This window comes from Phoxinus phoxinus (assembly GCF_949152265.1).
Source record: "Phoxinus phoxinus genome assembly, chromosome: 1".
In the NCBI taxonomy this organism is placed as follows: domain Eukaryota; kingdom Metazoa; phylum Chordata; class Actinopteri; order Cypriniformes; family Leuciscidae; genus Phoxinus; species Phoxinus phoxinus.
Window position 1 is genome coordinate 33673699 of NC_136876.1, and position 20687 is coordinate 33694385.

Sequence of the window (20687 nt, forward strand, 5' to 3'; positions counted from 1 at the left end):
TACTTACATTTTTAACATCCCACTTAATAAATATTTGAAAGACCTAGTGTTGAGCAGCCATTTTGTGCTACACTGTGACTCTAAGGAGAAACACAGAAAGGGATTAGAATAATTTTACCTGGCAGGCTCAAGGCCTGTTGGGAGAAGCCTTGCATTTAAATGAGCTGCCCCTTCCTGCTCCCCTGTCCCATTCTGTATGGGCCTGCTCTCAGTACCCACCATGACCAAAGGGAGGGATGTGAGATGGGGAAGGAGAGGGAGAGAGAAAAGGGGAGAGCCCAATCGAGCAGCAAGCCTAATTAGACTGCACACTCAGCGGGAAAGCAGTGAAATTAACCAAACGACATCTCGCTCCATCCATTTCTCCGCCCCTTCTGCACAATTTATTTTTTCTTCTCAAGATAAATCTCCACTGCATTTTAAAACTCTCCACCGCTGCTGTTTTATCATTGTATGTATAAATCATGTGTTATAATGCACAGTGCAGAAGCTCGGGAACTCCTCTGGGTATTTGCCCCATTCGAAATCAAGAAATCCTACATCTCGCGAGCCGAGCTTGTCAGTCATCTAAATAGGTTTTACTGAATCAATTCCCTAGTAAGTACATGGGTCTCATCTTTAGAACTGAACCAACAATGGCTCAGTGTTCAATATTTCATATTGTCACTGGAATTGGGGCAAAATGTGCTTGAATTCCCCCAGCAGGCTCGAGGGAAGGGCGGTGCTGTCAGTAAACTGATGGAAAGTATGGCTGCTGATGAGGACTTTGAGCCCAACCAGGACAGCAGCTTCTCAGAGGATGAGAATCCCCCTGTGAGCGCTCAGCCCGAAAGACCCTGCACCCCCGGTGAGACTCTTTTCTCATTCCCTCTTGTCATCAAGGCCGCGGAGCTCTTTTCCTTCATTACCTCCCCATTTATAATTGCTGTTTAATGACTAAACCAGACTTCATTTTCTTGTCCATGCATGCAATTAAAAGTGAATGTCTTTTGAATGACGTGAGGGAGAGATAATTTCACAGCATATCTTATCTTAATCCAGCATTAAAAATCTGAAAATTGATTCGGCCTGATTGCATTCATACGTTAATGGGACGAGCTGAGAGGTATTGCACGCATTAGCTCCGTTTCAAACCCTTGTGAGCTGCTTGCTACCTACATTGACAGCATCGTAACCGTCGTGAAACCTCATAAGTGACCGATTTTGAAGGTTCTACGCAGACAGCACACATAGACTGGGGGGAGAAATGGACAGGGCATCTCTGCTTCCTTCCACTGTAGAAAGATGAAGCCAAACTATCCCAGTAACGGTTGTTGGCGATTATGTAGTTCGGAACCCGAGTCTTCACAGTAGTGGAGCCGCAGCATCAAAGTCCAGCCCACACTCCCTCTCCCGCAGACGCAATGCAAGCACAGCTGTCAATCATGACGTTGCACCCCTTTTTATAGCATCAGATAACTAACTAAAACCATAATTTTTTGGGAGAAACGTACATTTGCGTGATAAGAACCACCTAAAATTACAGAAAAGATCTTTGGAGAAAAAATTATTTGAAGTGTAATTGGATTTTTTGTGTGGCTTGCATCCCATTCGATTAAATAGAGAGGGCGGGGTTTATGACCTACTGTGGCCGTGTGTTCTGGTATTGGCTTCTTCAAGATTTCCTTTTTTACAACTACATTTTATAATTGACTTCATTTCATTCACCATATTGGGATTTTTTTTTCCACTGATCTAGTTGGAATAACTTCACGATTAGCACATGAAGTTGTCTTCGAATTTGCCTATAATTGGGTATGTTGGAAAGCAGCATAATTAAGCTAACCTGTGGGAACAGTTTTCACATTAAAATGCTGAATCTATAAGCAGCTCCCTGTGTTTTGGAACACCGCTATTTTCTCTAACATTTGCAGCTTTATAAGGTGGTGATGAGAATTATCATGTTATTTAGGAGCACAAGTTTTGACATGTCTCTTTCTCTGCTTATCTCCCTCTGTTCTGTTTTTCCCCAAGCCCCTCGGAACTGTGTCATTAACAAAGATGAACTGCAGGATGGATTACGGGTCCTCATCCCTATGGATGACAAACTCCTGTATGCCGGCCACGTCAGCACGGTTCACTCTCCTGACATGTAAGAGACCGCCAGCCGGAACTGTTTTCATTCTCTTTATACCTCTGCTGTGTCTTCAATAGGGCTGGGTATTGACACAAATTTCACAATTCAATTTTGATTCACAAGCTTTCGATTCGATATTTATTATTTTGTATATATATCAGGTACAGTACATGGAAAATTGTCTCAAGAAAAAAAAAAACTCAACTAATGCTGTAAACTATGCATGGGAGTCAGTTGGTACTACATTACTATAATATTAAAGGTTAAAATTAACTGATTTGTATACAAACACTTTAATACACTCAAAGAAGTCTTTATAATAATAGTTATAATCCTAACTTTACAATTACATAATTATATTTCTACTCCAATTCATGTTTGGAATATAAATATTAAATAGTGGCTGTCAACTTGACTGATTTATTCAAACATGTATTAAATATTGAACAACATTAAAAATTATAATGAATATATAAAGAATCCAAGAAATTATAATGAATATGTAATATAGTGCATTTATTTACCAAAATGTTTCTTGAATAATTTTTTTCCAATTTAACCAATGAGTCTAATGGTCACTGAATATGTTTTTTCTGAGGCAAATGTGACGTTACGTGACATTGTTTACAAGCTGTTTTATTGACATCTTTCCATGGTTGAAACACTGATTTATACATGATGCATACCTTTAGATGTTCATTCATGTTTATTTGTTGCTGTAACTGGTATTAAAATGGAGATGATCAGTTTGCGTGCACTCCGCGCTGCTGCTTCTTTTAAACTGAGGCGCTACATCGTTTATATTTTGAAAATGGACAGAATTTTAAATATGAGACTTTGTTTCATATCAAAAGTAACAACGCACAAAGCTTATTGCGATTTATGTGAGGAGCACTACAATGTTCAGGTCGATATTTCGGATTTCAGAATCTGTGTCCGTTCATAAAACGAGAATTGAATAAAATCGAGAAAGCAATTTTTTTTTTTTACCCAGCGCTAGTCTTCAATATTGTTTGCCTCAATGACAAATGAACCACCTTGGTATATGAATTAGGGTACTCTTCTATAGACTCAATAAGTTAGTGTGAGGTGTTCATTTATTTGTATTTTTTAAAAACATGTTTAATTGACATCCATTGCATCATTCTCAATTCTGAATTCACAGTAAATCTATCTAGGTACAATTATCTAGCTGCCTAAATCTGATTTGATGCATTACAGATCAAAAGTAGATGTTTTTTTATTGTATGAAAGTACATGACAAAGACAAATCCTGTGTTTATTTAATTGCATCATTCTCAGTGCTTTATGGGAGGAGTGTTGTCTAGTTTTGCGGTTGGTTTAGTTCAAGGCTTAGAACCAAGGTCACTAACAAAAGTTGGCTGTCATTCCTGCGCTCTATTTAACTGTAGCTCCCTGGCCATTTACAGATTATTTTTACCGAACTGTTTACTTGAGCAACTTAGTGTTACAGCGAGTGAAATATTGCCAAGTTTTTCCCATTGTAAGGTCCAGTTCAGAGTTCTCCATGGAAAAGTTTGGAAGTGAAACATTTTGTTTTCGTTCAGGAAACAGAAGGGGTGTGAAGTGTCTTGTGGGAGGCGATGACAGAAATGGGCAGTTTTGTTTGGACTTTGTATGCTTTCTGCAGTCTCCCATGGCCTATTATCCACTTGGATGAACAAGTTTTAGTCTATTGAAGGGCGAGAGAGTTCCTCTCAAAGTCATCCCTATAAAGGATAATCTAATTTAGTGAAAAAGTCAAACTGGTGCAGCATCTGGTAGGGGGATCTTTAATGAGAAGGGCTCAGTTGCATTTCTGCCCTCTGTGAAATGTTGTCCTCCATTTTAGTTTCATTAGAGCGGCGGCCCACGGTTGCTCAATGACTGTGTTTAGCATTCAGCACAGAATCACATCTTCCTTTTATCAGTCCGAGAGCGAGAAGCAGCCATCCTTCAAACTCCCATCACAGTCCTTCTCCCAAATTCCAGCGGTTTGAGAGCCAGAGGTCAGGCAGCATGCGCTAAATCTGGATTCTAGTTCCGGTTTAATACTAAACGTGTATTCCTAAATTAAGAGAGCAGAAAGGTGGTTCTTTATCTGTTAATTTGCAGCACATTTGCGTGGCATAATGAGATATGTTTGTCATATTTTGGCAGTGGAATATCTCTCCATCAGTTGCTCGCTCTGCATGTGCCTCTTGTACTAAAAATAGCCCGTTCCAGCCAAGGAAAGGAAGGTGCCTTTGTGCAGGACTGTGTTACCGCAGCTCTTCAAAGCGGGTAGTTCATTGTGACGGTGAGAACTGGTTGCGAGAGGATTTAATATGACGAGAGCAGGCGTTAGTGCGGAGGGCTTGACTGCAACAGATCGCTTGTTGTCCACCCTGCCCTCTGGAAATGTAATTCTGTGACGGCTTGTGCTACAACAACACCTTTAACGCATCCAGAGATTGAAAATCCGTGCTTGGGCTCTCAAATGTTTACATGCCGACGCCGCTGCTGTTTATATGCCTCGCCTGTCTTCATTAATTGAGCCCGTTGTGGAGAGCCTGGGCTTCTGCAGGCATGGACATACTTGCAGTCCATGAGAGCAGGCTGGTTAATTGTGCAGTCAATAACTCACACAGCCGGTGTCGAATTGGAACTGAAATCTAGGGTAAGGAAAAGTGTCTGTTCTCAGCCTGAGCCTCGGCTTTCATGAAGCCTGTGTTCTGCTCAGAAAAGTCCTTTGGCAAAGCCATTGTCACACTTTCCGACGTGAAGACCATGCTAATGGCACTGGCCCATTATTTATGGGTAATGGAAAACTAATTGAAGCTTTCACTCCATCCTTCGCTGGCTCGCCATTTTTCTCTCTCTGTTGTGCCTTTAATTATGCTTTAGAGATGTGGTTCTATGTAAAGAAGGGGAAATGTTGGGGAGATTTTCGCAGCTAAACTTCCCTCTGTCTTACTGCTCCAATAAAGATTTCTGAATGCCATGTCGTCTCAAAGCGAAATATAATATTGTAGAATTGCATTTTGTGCCTCTACACAACTACACGGCTAAAATAAAAAATATTTTGCTTAGTATTTTTGTCTTTTTTTGAGATGCAAAATAACTTAAGATATCAAATATTGCTTTCTGGAAAAAAATATCTAAATTAAGGAAATTTGCGCTTAAAACAAGAAAAATACACTTAATTTAAAAGGAAAACAGCTTTTTTGTTCTTTACCCCATACAATATTTTTTTTAAAATTAAGCATAAACTCTACAAGTCATTTTGTATCTCAAGTAAATGTATCTTGATTTAAGAATATTTATATATTTGTACTGGAAAACAAGACCGAAATGTTGAGATGGAATTTTTTTTTTTTTTTTCTGGTGTACTCTTTTCTTTTGAGTGGTTTTCCCAATGACATGTATACAGTACTTTTTAAATCTCGCCCAGAATTTCAACAGGACAGCATAAAAGGAAGTATTTATTTATATGAAGTGATGTTTTGCAGAGTGTGTGTGATTCATCAAGTACAGTTTCAAGATATTCAACAGCAAAATAAACCCATGCCGGGCGACTTGGACAAGGCTACTTCCAAAATAAATCAATAGATGTGAAAAATGTATCTGAGCTGACATTATTTTTATTATGTGAGAATAAAGAGACTGTGGAGTAATAAAAGACACATGATACTAGCTATTTAGGAAATCAGTTTTATTTTATTTTTGTGGTCATAATACCAAAATATGCGGAATGCAGAGTGACCAGTCGAAATAAAGTATTTCCCAAAGGACATTTTTATTACAATGAAATAAAATTACTCCATACTGACCTTTACTACCAAATACCTTCCCTTCCACTTAACAAACAAAAACAAATTTTAGGGTGACCCTTCCCATGTCCCCAAGCCCACATCAGGCGAGCAATCCACAAACATGACAGATATTTAACCCTGCTCGGCCGGTCAATCTTTTCCCCCCCTGAGGCAGCTGGTGTGAATTTATCCCAGGCTTTGCAGACAGAGCCAATCAGGTTTGGCCAGCAGAGTCCTCCCCCTCAGGCCAGATCCAGGAGGAAGTGATCTGGGGGAGGCTGTCCCACATCACCTCCCAGGTCCATGTCACAGTAATAAGGCTGCCACTCGGTGATGGACACCTCTGAAGCCTGGCTCTGGGTCCATGCTTGAACTGCAGGCACCCTCATGAATCCAAATGAAAAAAGGCCAAACATCCAACTGTTTTTTTTTTTTAGCGCAGAAGCCCCGTCTTGGACGTCACACATGTATGCACCCATGCTGATTTATAAGGCCCATGTACTCGCATCCAATAATAGAATGACCTGCACTTTATAGAGCCGGTCATTGTTGTTTCTCTCTTTTTCCTACAGCCAATAAAACTCTGATAGCTTCCTTTTTTCTTCTTTTTGTTTTTAAACAATATTGATATGTTTGCTTGTTGGTTCACTTTGGCAGTGGAAAGTCGTTTTTTTTCTTGAGCTGGAAAAAGGCTTTGCTAATTTTTCAAAGGTGAAACCGGCCAACTTCCAGAAATAATATTCCAGATCTGGAAGAGAGAAACCTATGTTTGGATTGTGCTCCGCCTACACACTGGCTTAGGCTGGTCTGCCTCTTTTTATCCCTTTTTTCCATTTGCATCAGAGCCCATTTTGGCTCTCACATGTGATGTCAAGAAACAGTTTGACTTATCTTGCATATCCCCAGGGCTCTGACTTCTTGACAGTAAAGACAATAACAACGCTGCAAAAGGATAAATTTATCGGGCAAGGATTTTTATTTTATGTTTTATTTTTTAAAGGGTAAGAGCCCCTCCAAATTTTGTCCCTGAGGGTTGCGCTTGAATAAGGAGGGGAGAGTGAGGGGAGATGGAGAGAAAGCCAAGCTCAGTTCAAAGCTCAGTGTGTTTCTCAAGAGATCTGTCTTCATGCTCTTTGGCTGCAGCGTCTTTAGGTTTAGACCCCCTGCATCTCCCCTCTATAGCCTACTACTATGTAATTTTAGACTAAACTATTAAGCTCTGGTTTTAGACAGCTCCTTTCCACAGTTGACAAATTGACCCTATTTACTTTATTATTACACCTTTCATTTGTGAATGATTCATCTGTGTACAGGTATGTTATACCAAAGAATGAAAACAATGGTATTCTTAGTCTTTCATCACATTGTAATAACTTGCTCGACTTTCACTTCTTGCAGATATCAGCTAGGGATATGCAGCCTATTAGTTAGTGTTAACTGATAGCCGTATAGTCTGTTGTTGTTAATGCAGCCTTTTTTTAAATATATTGCCCATTTAATGTCAGCATTAAATTTCATGTTAATTATTATTTTATTTTTTTCGTTGTAATAAGATTTCTCTCTGGTGACTTATGCTGAAATTCTCCAATCATTTAGTCCTCTTAAAGTAAATGACTATGGAAAAAAACATTACTGGTGTGCATCTTGAGACAAACCAATAGTATTGACATATTTTAAGAAATGTCAGTGCAAGTTGCTTTCAGTTAATACGGCTCAAACGTGCATTTTAGTCTGGGACTATAGGCTTTAGCCTTGTCTGTAAAACCAGCGGTACAAATTCACATTTAGATCTGCTAAATCCAATCAACAACCAATGGATTGAACCAAGTCCCCGCCCGCCCTACATTTATTCCCTTTTTTAATTAATGTTCTCAGATGTGCGGCACAATGTAAAAGAAAAGATCTGTCGCTACTTTCATTTAATGCCAGATAACATTCAATATAAAAATAATGGTGGCTGTGTTTCAGGAAGGGAGTATTCCCTCCAAAACCATCTGAAAACTCTATTCCTTTATGGAACGAGCATTTTTCGCCATCCGGTCATTTCCTGATGGATAAAATAGTCTTGCCCTACATTTGTTGTTGTTTCCATTGAATATCCTGATACATAACTCACATTATGGAAGTAAAATGGGTCGCAAATTTCATTTTAATGTTAATATTACCCTGACTTCAGGATGTGCAGTCCCTAGATTTTGTTTTTTGGCTCATGACTTTGTCCTGTCTTACAGATACAGTGTGGTGGTGGAGGGCGAGAGGGGGAACAGGCCACATATCTACTGCCTGGAGCAACTGCTACAGGAGGCGGTCAGTACGCCACACTGCCCTACACCGTTCACTGACCCATATACACGTTACGGCTCACCACAACAGGCCTGTGTGTTTTACTTCGGGCACACTCCTCAGTTTCCTCTCTCTGCTAACAGGCCCGGGGCACGCTGTAATATAGAAGCTGTTTAGCACCTTCCCCTGCTATTAAGCTAAGGGCATATTTTGCTCCAGTACCTCTGTCTGTTGGTTTAGGCACATGCTCCTGCGACTACCGCCTTTCCTTCCTAATGTACCTCTGCCAACAGCAACCTTAGCCATTACTGCCTCTCTAAGATGGATTATGTACAAAATATATATGTTTCCTCGCCAGAAAAGGATTCATTAGTTATTCATTCTAAAAGATAAATGACCGCGAATGCACACAGGTGTTGATTTAATAATCCTCTCTGATCCACACCTCCTTTGTTTTACAGATTATTGATGTGAAACCCCCCTCCGTCAGATACCTTCCCCAGGGGACCCGGATCGCAGCCTACTGGAGCCAGCAGTACCGTTGCCTTTACCCTGGCACGGTCGTCAGAGGTATAGCTTTCCTTTTCCGCTTAATTGAGCTCCTTTCACTGGCTATTACAGACTATTAACTAATGCGTTTTACTGCATCTGTCTCTCGAATGGAAAAATATGCACAAATGTCCAATGTGCTCCGCACAGAGGTGCAGTAAGAGAACCTTTCAGGGTTGTTTCATTTCCTTTAATCTAAATCTTTTAGCCAAGCCCATAAGCACTGCCAGATAAACCGAGCCGGGGAATGAAAGATGGTGTGGTTAGCTACATGCAGAGCTCTGCTCTATTATTATTTATTTTCCCTCATGCTGAGGAAGGAGGGAGCTGGAGGCTTGTCAAGAAACTCTTAAAGGGAGGTCGCTGCTACTGCCGCTGTCAACCAATGAGAATGAAAAGGCCCTGTATGAATCCCTGCAGCCGCTGCTGCACCACTGAGAAATATGCGGTCACTCTTTTCGCGCAGCAGTATTTGCTGTTTCACTCAGTGGAAATGAAAATTGAGGTGATGCATGTTCTTTTGCGTCAGTCGTCAACTCTGTTATGTGTCCACAGGGAGTCCAGACATAGAAGACGTTGACGATTTGATTACAGTGGAGTTTGACGACGGAGACACTGGCCGAATCCCTCTCTCTCATATTAGACTGTTGCCGGCGGACTACAAGATTCAGTGTGAGTATTCCGATAAGCAGGGAGTAAAAGCCAAGGCATGAAAGAGCACATGAAACGTTACCTGAATATCCAAGTTATGTAAACAGCCCATATGTGCTCTGTTTGATTTGGAGTCCATGCAGCCTCTGATTTTTGTTTGGTTTTGCTCTTGAAGCTTGATGATAGATTCAGTAAAATGTTTTTCCACTAGTTGCCATGGGGTTGCATATGATTGAGGGTGAGACTGAGATTTTTGAAGGTTTGTGTATAGTATTTAAGAGCACGGTGTAAATATTAATGTGTGTATGTGTGTTTGACTGTGAAAATGTTTATGTATGATCATTATCAAAATATTTATGAGGCTGAAAAGCACATGGGAATGTTCCAATATTTGATATTATTTTATCAATTGTCAAACAGAAATGTCCCAAAGTCTGTTATTAATATTTTCAACACGGAATTAATCTGAACAGGTGCGGAACCGTCCCCTGCCCTCCTCGTGGCCAGCACCAAACGGCGAGGAAGGAAGTGCAGTAAGGATGTACCTGATGGAAAAGAAACGCCACCCAAAAACACAGAGGAGTCTGCTCCAAAAAGTAGAGGCAGAGGAAGAAAACCCAAACCTAAGCCTGGTAATTTCCACTTCTTTTGAACCAAACATTTACCGTCATTTGCATTTTGGCGTTTTATAGAGGAGACATATTTTTGTAAAAGTGGTTATTGCTTTGATTCAGATTAAACCTCAAGCAGTCAGAACTGGTGTTACTGAAATTAGAAATGCAGCAATCTTACAGAAGTGTACTGGATTGGTGGTTTCATAGATAATAAATCACATTCTTTTTCTTGGAAAGAACTTACTGTCAGAACAGGAACAGCTTTTAGCCTCCCAGCATTTTTATAGAAGTAAGTGTGTTTTTGGTCTGGCATATTAAAACCTTCCCTCCTGTGCTGCTTTCCAGAGCCTGAAGTCACTCCAAAGGAGCATGAAAAGCCTGACACACCAACCCTGAAGCAGGTCCCTGAGAGGCCCCTGTCCAGCCAGAAAAGCGGCCCACGGCCAGGTAGAAAAATTAAGCAAGTCGGCACAGCCAGCCCCTCCATTCCCGTATCTAATGAAAGCCAGAAGAAAACCGCAGGAATCAAGCCCCCAGCCAAAGTGCGTTCCCAGCCCCTGTCTGTCTACTCGCAGCCACTCTATGGAAAAGTTCTGTCTGTGGATCTCTATAATGAGCCCTCAACTTCTCTGGCCTCCTTTATATCCAACAATGAGACTCTGAGTTCCACAGGGAAAGGAAAGCCGGTCAAACGCTTGCGAAAGCCTGAAGAGGAGGCATCTGGGTTTGGTGTGAAAATGCAGCGCAAGCAACCTCAGACTGAGATCCTTATCAAGTTGGACCATGAGGGAGTCATGTCACCCAAAACCAAAAAGACCAAAGCCCTGATGATGATGGAGGGCCAGAACCTCTCCAAAAGAGAGAATAAGTCTGTGATGGGTGTCAGCTACACTACGATATCCACTGCTGACAAAGCACTGAAGGCTAAAAACAAGGTGGTTGAGGCAGAGCCCCCTACTGCTGAGAGCGTGTCCACCTACAGCGTTCGTAAGCTGGGGAGCGGCAGCGAAGGTCTGATTAAGGTAAGCAACTCAGGGGAGAAGGACAAGAAGGAACTGGAGTGTCCCAACTGCAGTAGCAGTAGCAGCAGCAGTTCGGAGTCAGACGGAGAGGAGGAGCGAGAGGCCTCGCAGGACAAGAAGCCCAAACCAGACTCAACCAGCTCTAATAGCTCACGGGCATCAAGTCCCACCTCTTCCAGCTCATCCACAAGCAGTTCCTCTTCCTCAGCTGGATCCCACTCTTCCTCCTCATCATCCTCCTCCTCCACCACCAGCGATGAAGAATCCTCCTGTAGCTCAGATGAAGAACCAGTCGCTGGTTCTCAGCCATCCCCTGCTACAGAACATGCACCTCCTCAAGAGGAGGAAGACGAGAAGGCCAAGGTGAAAACAGGATCTGCTGCCAGCATCCAGAAGCAGCAGGCATCTGCTACTCAGCAGCAGAAGCCCCAGAAAGAGCAGAAGGTTAAGCAGGGTGTCGGTCGCCCCAAAAGACGAGAGGGAGTCCACCTCCCAACAACTAAGGAGCTGGCAAAAAGACAGAGGCTACCCTCTGTCGAGAACAGACCCAAGATCTCCGCATTTCTTCCTGCCAGACAGCTGTGGAAGTGGTTTGGAAAGCCTACTCAGGTGAGGCCATGGATTTTATGATTGAGTCTTTCTGAAAGTCCCAACAGTGTCATTTCTATCACATCTCAAATCATGTGTTGTGTTTAATAGCATTGTGTAAAGTGAAGTATACTTGACACAAACGTTTAGCGTATGTGTACAGCCAAAAACATGCCCTTTTAAAGTATACTTTATTTGTTAGCGTGCACAAACACAGTACAGACACTGGACAAGGATGAAACTTTCTAGAGTCAAGTGCCTATTTCTCTTCAGAAAATATGACCAAGTTTGTTGTTGTCAAAAAATTGAAGGGACATATGAGAGCTGAACATACAGAGTATCTGCATGTTCACATCTACATAGAAACACACATCTACATTTTCAAATCTACATAGAAAAATGTAGATGTGCGTGTACTATGCTGTTGAAATTAATGGCATGCACACTGTACGCATATCCTAGTATATGCATAGAAACCAAAGTATAATTTAGGCTTAATGGAAAAACGGTGATGGAAAATTAAATTGTGTATTTTTGGCATAAAATAGTCAAGGCCTTTGTCTTGCCACGGCTAATTTTAAAGCTAGCATTTTATGTATACTAAATATACGTAATTAAATATTCACATATCACATAGTCATATTTAATCAAACATACTTCTCATTGAAGCCTTTCTCTCATTGGTAAACAAGTAGGCACATTCTTTAGTGGGATAAATGTTTGGTGTTGTGGAAAATAAAAAATTATAAATAATTTTCTCCCAAATATTAAAATGGTTACTGGAAACTTCACTATTTGTTTAGATTTGTCAGATTTTAATAATTATATTTTGAAAATTGCCAATATAAATGATGACGGCCTGGTAAAAAGTTTCTAAAACTATTTTAATATTTAATTTAACTATTTTAACCTTCATATAATAAAAGGAAAATGTTGAAATCTGTTAGTTTTAAAAGAAATCAACCCCTGGGGCGTAAAAGTGCCCGAAGAAACATCCTTTTGCTTTTCCTTCAACTTCTGACAGAGGCGGGGAATGAAAGGGAAGGCAAAGAAGCTTTTCTACAAAGCCATAATGCGTGGGAAGGAAATGATCCGAATTGGAGACTGTGCTGTGTTCCTGTCTGCTGGACGACCCAACCTCCCATTTATTGGACACATCCAGAGCATGTGGGAGTCCTGGGGAAACAACATGGTGGTTCGTGTCAAATGGTTCTATCATCCAGAGGAAACCAACCCTGGGAAGAAACTTCATGACAAAAAGGTTTTTGTCACCCTTTCCTAAACATTAACAATGGTTTGCGGGCATAGTATATGACCTTTGTACTGTATTTGGACTTGTCCCAGTCTTGCCTTTTATCTGGGTTTGTAACTAATCAAATTTTGTTTGGCAGAACTGGGATCAAATGTCCGGCCAAAGTCTTCCTGCTGTTCTGCATGCTTCCAACCAGAGGAAAGACTTCATGGAGGTAAGAAAACCAATCAATGAAATGGATTGATCATCTTCTTCTCGTTGAAAACAGTCTGATAGATCACTCTGCTTTCTCTTTTCAGCGGGCACTGTACCAGTCCTCTCACATTGATGAGAATGACGTCCAAACCATTTCTCATAAATGTCTGGTGGTCAGCCTTGAGCAATATGAGCAGATGATTAAAACTAAGAAGTACCAGGACAGCGAAGACCTCTACTACCTGGCCGGGACTTATGAACCCACCACTGGAATGATATTCAACACGGATGGGGTTCCAGTAATCTGCTGAGAATCAACAAGTGAGACATGTGGATCAAAACCAATGAGACATAAGGACTAGACCAGATGTGTTGGTTTTACCCAAAGCCTGACTAATCAATCATGTATGGAAAACGTCCTGACAAAGATACAAGCATCCGTTGAGATCAGAGACTGCTTCAACAGATGTCATGTTTGCACATCATTTCATACACATCAAGTCAATGGTGTTGGTATTGTGGAATTGCGCCAGTAGAGATTCAATTGTTTGGCCTGTTATTGGAGCAACCCTAACCTTTTTTTGACCCAGTGAAGTGATTGCAGTGGACAAATGATGTTCAGGAATCTCCAGAAGAGTTAAACGTGTCAAAGAAAGTGAAGTCACGTCAAAAATGTCTTGAAGGTCAACTGCATCTGCTCTGCTGAGCCCAGCCATCACCGATGCGACTGGAATGGAGGTGACACCACTTCTGCTGGACCTGTTCTCTGGGTGAGAAGGCCTGCTAGGAACCCGCTTCCTTGGCCGTGGGACCAACAACAGAAAGAGTAATTGAAGCTGACAGGATGTATCACACTTCTGTCCAGTTACTACTGGTAGAACCCTGCTGGATTTTCAAGGGCTGGCTAATGAACTTGAACAGGGAAAAACGAAACCAGACGTAAAGCTGTGGCCCATGTGAGAAGCACTTAAAAGAATGGACAGAACTGTGGTCTGCGAGCCTGCAAGGACTGTTTATTAATAGGAAAGTGTGAGTCACTTTTCCACCGAGCGGCCAAGAAGATCTATCAGAATATTTATATGCGATCCTCATCCCTCAGCTGCGTGACAGAAAGGTTCCTTTTTATGAGTGAAGGGCTCTACTGGGATGGAAGCAGATGATACCCGTTTGTAAATACATGCATACGAGCTATATATGATATGGACAAATATATTTTATTTTCGTGTACCATAGATTTATGTGACAGTAATTTTTTTAAAGCAGCAAAAGATGAAAAAAGAAGCTTTAATAAACTGTGAATAAAGTTTAAAACGTTAACAAATATCAGGAACTAGTTTTAAGAGTACAGATCTTGTAAGTCGTTACTGGAATCTTAGACGCCCACTACATTGACAACGTAATGTAATCTTGATATCAAAACTACTATTACAGGACAAATGGTTTGTAGGATTTGACAGTGTTCAAAGCCAGTTGTCCCATAATGCAGTTTTACAACAATAAGCACTTAAATTCTGCCCTTGGTCTTACACAGGACAGACTTCCCTTGACAATCCCCTGTTCAGGTGGACGTGAAGCGTTTTGCGGGAAAACCATTTAGTTCTCTCATTGCTTCTCAGGGTTAGTGAGAGATGGAGAGTTTAAAAGCTACGCTTGCTTATCATGTCTGTTATACTCGACTTTCCCTTTTTTTTTTTTTAAAATAACCCCCCACAGAAAGCAATTACATCTCATGCATGAAAGCACTTTCTTCGAATAAACAAATAGCAGCGGTGCAGGTGACGTTATCTGTTAGCGCTGAAAGTTGAAAGCTGAGTTGTTTTTTGCCTTTCTCACTTCTGCGTTTTTCTCCATGTCGACTTTTTAACTCTCCGTTATTCCAAGCCGTTCTTTGATTCGTTCTTAATAGCCTTAACCTTGGTCCCTAAAAGCTGCCGTATACCGGCAGAATCAAAGTCTGAATGTTGTCTTTGAAAATAGGTCCTACTGATTGATATTGTGCTCTGGAGAAAGTGCCATCAGTCATCAGAGGCTGTTAGGACCAGGCTATATATTCGCTGCTTCTCTAATCAAGACCAGTGAAATGTATTTGATTTATGGCGTCCTTACATGGATGAAGAGACTAGCGAACACCTTATTTGCTTAATTGTAATTATGGTTCTTGTTTGTGCCTCGTTTTTATGGTTCAAAGGGGGTATGAATGTTTTCTCTTTTCTTTTTTAAGATTAAGACACGTGTTATTCATTAAGTACACGTGATGTGTTTTATGCTGTAAGGAAATCGTTTTCCTTTTTTAAAAAAATCTTTGTATATCTTTTTTTAAGTAATGAAAGAAAAACAATTGGATGATCTGTACTGACTTTTTTTTTTAGCATTTATGGTTACCAAGATATGTATAGAAAACATGAGGTTAGTGGCTACATATATATATTTTTTTTTTTCTCCTGTAGTTGCCCAGCCAAATTTTTTAAGCTCTGTTATTCTTTCTACCTCCCACGTTGGTTCAACGTTTCATGTTTTTGTTTGATATTTTCTCTTGGTGGTATTATTATACTTAGTGCACATGGGCTTTTAAACCATTGCCTGTTTTTAATTCTTTTGCCATGATGAATACCCTCTGTGAATGATGTTGACTTGATTCTTTCTGTCGTTTTGTTTTGTTTTTTTCCCCCCGTTCTTTGAGGGAGGATAGTGAGATCAAGAAGGGTATTGACACTAGAGCCTTCCAGTCTTTGTAATTGGAAAATATTTGGCCTACTCAGTATTTCGGAAATTTCTTTATATTATAGAAATGTTGACACTATTACGTATAGTAGAGCGGTCTGAAATGTCTGAAATATATATTTTTTTCATGTACGTTTCATATTACATTGCCCAGTCTCTCTTAAAGAGATATTATCTTGTTGATATTCAATAGGTTGTATTTCTTAACATGTTTTATCATTGTATGTGTGTAGTTTTGAGGCTTAAAACGATATTCAGCCTATTCCGGTTTGGACTGTTTTTCTAAGTCACCTAATTTGGTTGAGGATTTTTCACATACCCAAAGCTAATTCAAATGCCAAATGATCTTCAAATGCACAGTGAATCAGAAGCAACATTAAGCAAGCTCTTTTTCATTTGACACAGTCTTTTGTGTCAAAGATTTTTGCCTGTTTAGTGCGTTGTACATTTTAAGTGCCCCTCAAAACAAGTTTACTCGGAGCTTGAGTCAAGCTGTAAAGCACTTTTTAGAGTATTTTTGTCTGCATGTTTTAGAAACCGCATATATGCTTCTAGGAATAATATTAGAGCAATCTACAAAAGTATATTTTGCTTATTGTGACGTAATGTAACGTGAATGGAGGTCTGAGTCCATTCCTTCCCCTCGGGTCACTGCATGAGACAGTGGCCTCTGTTGGTAGCAGTCGTGGGATGAATCGCTCATGTCCTCTGCTACTCGTCCAGGGTCTGTTTGAGTGTATCTTATGACGTATAAGGTTTAACTGGCTTATTATAAAACCGCGTATAGCCGAGTAGAAGCGTAATAGTTCACTGTTTGCATGATTCTGTTCAACCTTTTTTTTTTCTTTCTTTCTTTGACATTCCCCCTCTCTGAACAATCGTCCTCCATGCTTAATGTGCAATACTGCTGAATTTAGATTCTGTGAGGTAGCTGCTAGTGAGGGAAGGAACGTGTTCATGAATGTGGGAGATGAGAGAGAAAGTTAGTGTGGACTGGAGGCTGGTCCTTCACTGGTCTTCATCTGCTGTTCCTTCAGCATTGGTATGGTCCTGTTACAAAATAAAATAATAATAAAAAGCTATAGTTTTGAAATGTATTATTTGAAATTTTAAAGCATCAAGGTTTTGTAAATGATCCTTTATGAGAGGGGGAGATGAATACGGATATACTTTGTACACATTTAATCTTGTAAAAACAAAATTACTAAATTCTTTTTCTTTTCTTTTTTAACTGAAACTGATGTTAAAGATTGCTGTTGACCTGTCTGTGTAAACCTAATGGGATTGGATTTTTTTTTTTACAGATGCAACCAGCATTATCAGTGTTTTTCAATTCTTTTAGTATCTCAGTATTTTCTAGTTCATCAATAAATGTCATGAAATGGAATTGAGTTTCTCTTTATTCGTGTATTATTTTTTTTCCATTAATTGAGTGTGTCGAACCATGTGGCTCTGAATTGCAACTATTTGAATCTGTATTACTTCAGATGAACAAATCACCGGATCCCGAACCTTTTAGGAGAACTGTTATTACGACCTGGTGTGTGCTTTTTGCAGCTCCTGTCATTTGCTGTATAAGTGCTTCTTTAAGATGCCTGTGAGAGCCGAGCAATATGACTTCGTATATGACCACCATCATACTGAAGTTTTGGTCATGTGACCACAGGAATGCTGTAAATGGGATTCATCTCACAACATGGCTGAATTGCATATTGATGTCCACATTGAGGAAAATTAATGTTGTCTTCAGTGAAAATATTGTGGGGCTCTATTGAATGAGTGTTATTTGTGTTATGGTAGTCCTTGAGCCATTTAACTGCCAATGGAATGCCCCCCCTTTAAAAATCCCATTTCTGAAAGAGCGTTTTTCAGCATGCGTGATGATTCATTGCACACTCGATGCTGTTCACAGTGGTGCAATAGATTCAAAAGGTCACCGGGGTGTTTTGTTAGGCAAGAGGCGGTTTCTGAGTCTCCCTCATGGGCAATCACATTCTTCAGATTACCATTTTTGAGCTTCCTGGACCCATTTACAATTTATAGCAGCTGTTAGCATTGAACTGAAGGCTCACTTTGCTAATGCTAGTGCAACATCTTTAGTGAATTCTCCACTCGCCGATAGAACAACTCTTGCTTTGAGGGGAAAAATGGTATCCTGAGCAATTAAAGGGAATCGTATTTGCTTTGTTGACCATTCATAAATTAGCTCTTCAACTGGAAATGAGCCGCCAAAAGGAGTGTTTGCGACTATGCATATACGCTAATCCGTGGTCGGAAATGGAGCTAAAGCGAAATACAGGGAACTCCTATTATAAGTGGGCTGGTAGACCGTGACCTCACTGTTTGAAACCATCTGAGCTGCTGTTCCACCATCCTAGTCTAAATAAGGAAGGGATTGCATTTTAAGTGCTCGTGAAATGGGAAAGAATGGTTGCATTGTGTTGTCACAAATCATGTTAAATTTAAACCCCTTGGCTTATTTCTTATCCATCAAAGGCACAACTTCTCAATTTCCATTAACACTGCAGATGAGATTTGAAAATGCATGTCTTTGATTTTGCTTGTAGTGGCATAAAATTAGCATAATGCAATCTAATGGAAGTGCTCCTTAAATTTCACTACTGACAAAATGCGTCTTGCTTTTTGAGGCACACATCATGAATTCTCATACTTTTTTAATGTTCTAAATAAGCAAAAAGAATGTTTATGATTAAACACGACTGCAAAAGTGGTTTAACTGAAATATTTGACCTTTAAAGGGATAGTTCAGACAAAAATTACAATTGACAATTATTTACATTCAATTCTAAAAAGCATTATACTCACCCTTATGTCGATCCAAAGTTTTGCAGAACACTATTTATTCAAAATATCTTTTAAGTACATATTTTTGGCCATGCATTGAAAGTCAGTTGGGCTTATTGGCTTCCATTGTTATGACAAAAAAAGTACAAACAATTATTTAATTTATTCTTTATTACACATATACAGGTTTGGAACGACATGAAGCGTAGTAAATGATGACTGAATTTTCATTCCTCCCTGAACTATCCCTTTAATTCCCAGATTTGGGTTCGCTATATATCAGGAGGGTTTCACAATCCTTTCATGGATCACTTTCATAAAGACAAAAGGGGAACAAATCCTCTATATCTCCAGTGTAAAATCATTCACAACCGAAGCTTCTGATGTGCTGCGATCTATTCAAGCTAAAGATATGTTTTAACCTGTTGCTTTGATGTCAAGTCAACAGAATTTGGGCAGTTTTTGTCAATCACTTAAGAAGAGGCATCAAATGAGAAAAAATTATCCAGTAATTCCAGAATCCAGTATATAAGAAATTACAGACTAATGACTTTCCATACACTGCTTGTGCTTCTAGCATGAGAGAAGTTGCTTGTGACTAAAAAATATGCAAAGTTGAATCACCTCTGAATTATCATGGAATTTAATTGAAATAAATAAGAGAACAGGAGCTCTGGGGCAAATGCAGCTATGGCTCAATAATGTGCCCGGAGTAATCTGCAACTTGCGTCATGCGTGAAAATTACAACAGTCAAAGGGAGCACACATTTATACTCTATGGCTACATGCATTATCATAATGCAAAAATAAATAAATAAAAAACATTGAGTATTAAGAGCAGCACTGTGGCCTTGTGGGAGTCAACTGCCACTGTCAAAGCTCATAAAAGCAATTAAACCCTCCAATAAGCCCACCAAAGACCACCTTCCTCTCTCTCGACAAGCTATGATTCTCTGTCAGAAGGGGCCACAGTGCAACGCAAAGAATCATTATGCTAATAAGACCAAAAAAAGCAGAAAGCAGCCATGCAATATTCATACCCTCCATCATGATAAACTATTCAGGAGTCATTTAGCTGGAATGCTCATTTAACGAACTGAGGCGTGGAACAATTAAAGCGCGCCGAACGATGGAAGCGTACTGTGATGGAGAGGACGGCGGCGGCTCAATCTCTCACCAGGGATGCCATTTGAAGTTCTACACACTAATGGTTGACTTTTCTTCAACACTTCCCCTCAATACCCAGGGTCCATTTTGTGTCTTACATCACCAAGGCCACCATAAAATGGCCTCCGAATGGAAGTGTGGCTGATTTTCGCTGTTACCCTTCACTACTCCGCGCAGGCTTCGACTGGAGATATGATTGAGTATTCGTTTTAGGACTGCATTAAACATTAAGGTCCTCAGAGCAAGTGTTGTCCATATTGCGGGAGCATTTTACCATTTATGCCCCATTAAAATGATTGCAGCATAAAAACAAACATTTACCAGCAGTCTCAGTCCATCAGTTTAAAAGGAAAAGTGGAATAATTCAGAAGTGATTGCTGGTTAGAAAATGGCTTCATTTCAGCGAAACAGTGCGTTGACCCTCTGGGTCTGCAGAGGGGAAGGAGTCTCAGTTCAGAGCCTCTGCCTTCCTTCATTACAGCTTGTGCTGACAGCAAACAAGCCGACCAGCATTGCTCGGGGCCACGAGGCCCAGGACCCGGTCCTGTCATGGCCCATATCGCTCTCCCCACCAAATTGCTTCCCCCTCAACAGGAGCAGGATTTATTGCAGTATGAAGCGCGGAGATGCATGTCTGACCGCGCTCTCGGCTGTACAAACTGCTTCAGGGAGGGAAACATTCATATAATAATCTCGGGGGCATAGCAATCACTGCCTCAGCATTAAGACAAAATGAGAGAACAACACTCAGCGCCGATGCATGTGCGTGCACCTTTTAGAAATAAACCAAGAAAATGTGTGCAATGGACCTCGGCTACTCACAGGAGAGCCATTCGCCTTGTTGTTCCAATATCCTGCTGTGTGGATACATTAGTAGCCAACTCCCCATTCAGACTGTCACCGAATCTCCGGGCTCCCATTGTGGGGAGA

At 40.5% G+C, this 20687-nt stretch overlaps 1 protein-coding gene across 4 annotated transcripts in view; it reads left to right on the plus strand.

The window, feature by feature from the left end:
- Positions 1 to 17175, plus strand: part of tnrc18 (trinucleotide repeat containing 18) — a 68727-nt gene extending 51552 nt beyond the window's left edge. For 2 of the 4 annotated variants that reach the window (XM_079596746.1, XM_079596747.1), the window contains exons 21-30: positions 703 to 847; positions 2014 to 2131; positions 8142 to 8217; positions 8655 to 8763; positions 9298 to 9414; positions 9867 to 10025; positions 10353 to 11638; positions 12642 to 12878; positions 13009 to 13083; positions 13169 to 17175. In XM_079596746.1, the coding sequence (XP_079452872.1) occupies positions 703 to 847; positions 2014 to 2131; positions 8142 to 8217; positions 8655 to 8763; positions 9298 to 9414; positions 9867 to 10025; positions 10353 to 11638; positions 12642 to 12878; positions 13009 to 13083; positions 13169 to 13375 (2529 nt within the window). In that variant the 3' untranslated portion in view covers positions 13376 to 17175. The remainder of the gene's footprint in view (positions 1 to 702; positions 848 to 2013; positions 2132 to 8141; positions 8218 to 8654; positions 8764 to 9297; positions 9415 to 9866; positions 10026 to 10352; positions 11639 to 12641; positions 12879 to 13008; positions 13084 to 13168) is intronic. The other 2 variants (XM_079596748.1, XM_079596749.1) reach the window with 1 other exon arrangement.
- Positions 17176 to 20687: the final 3512 nt, after the last annotated feature.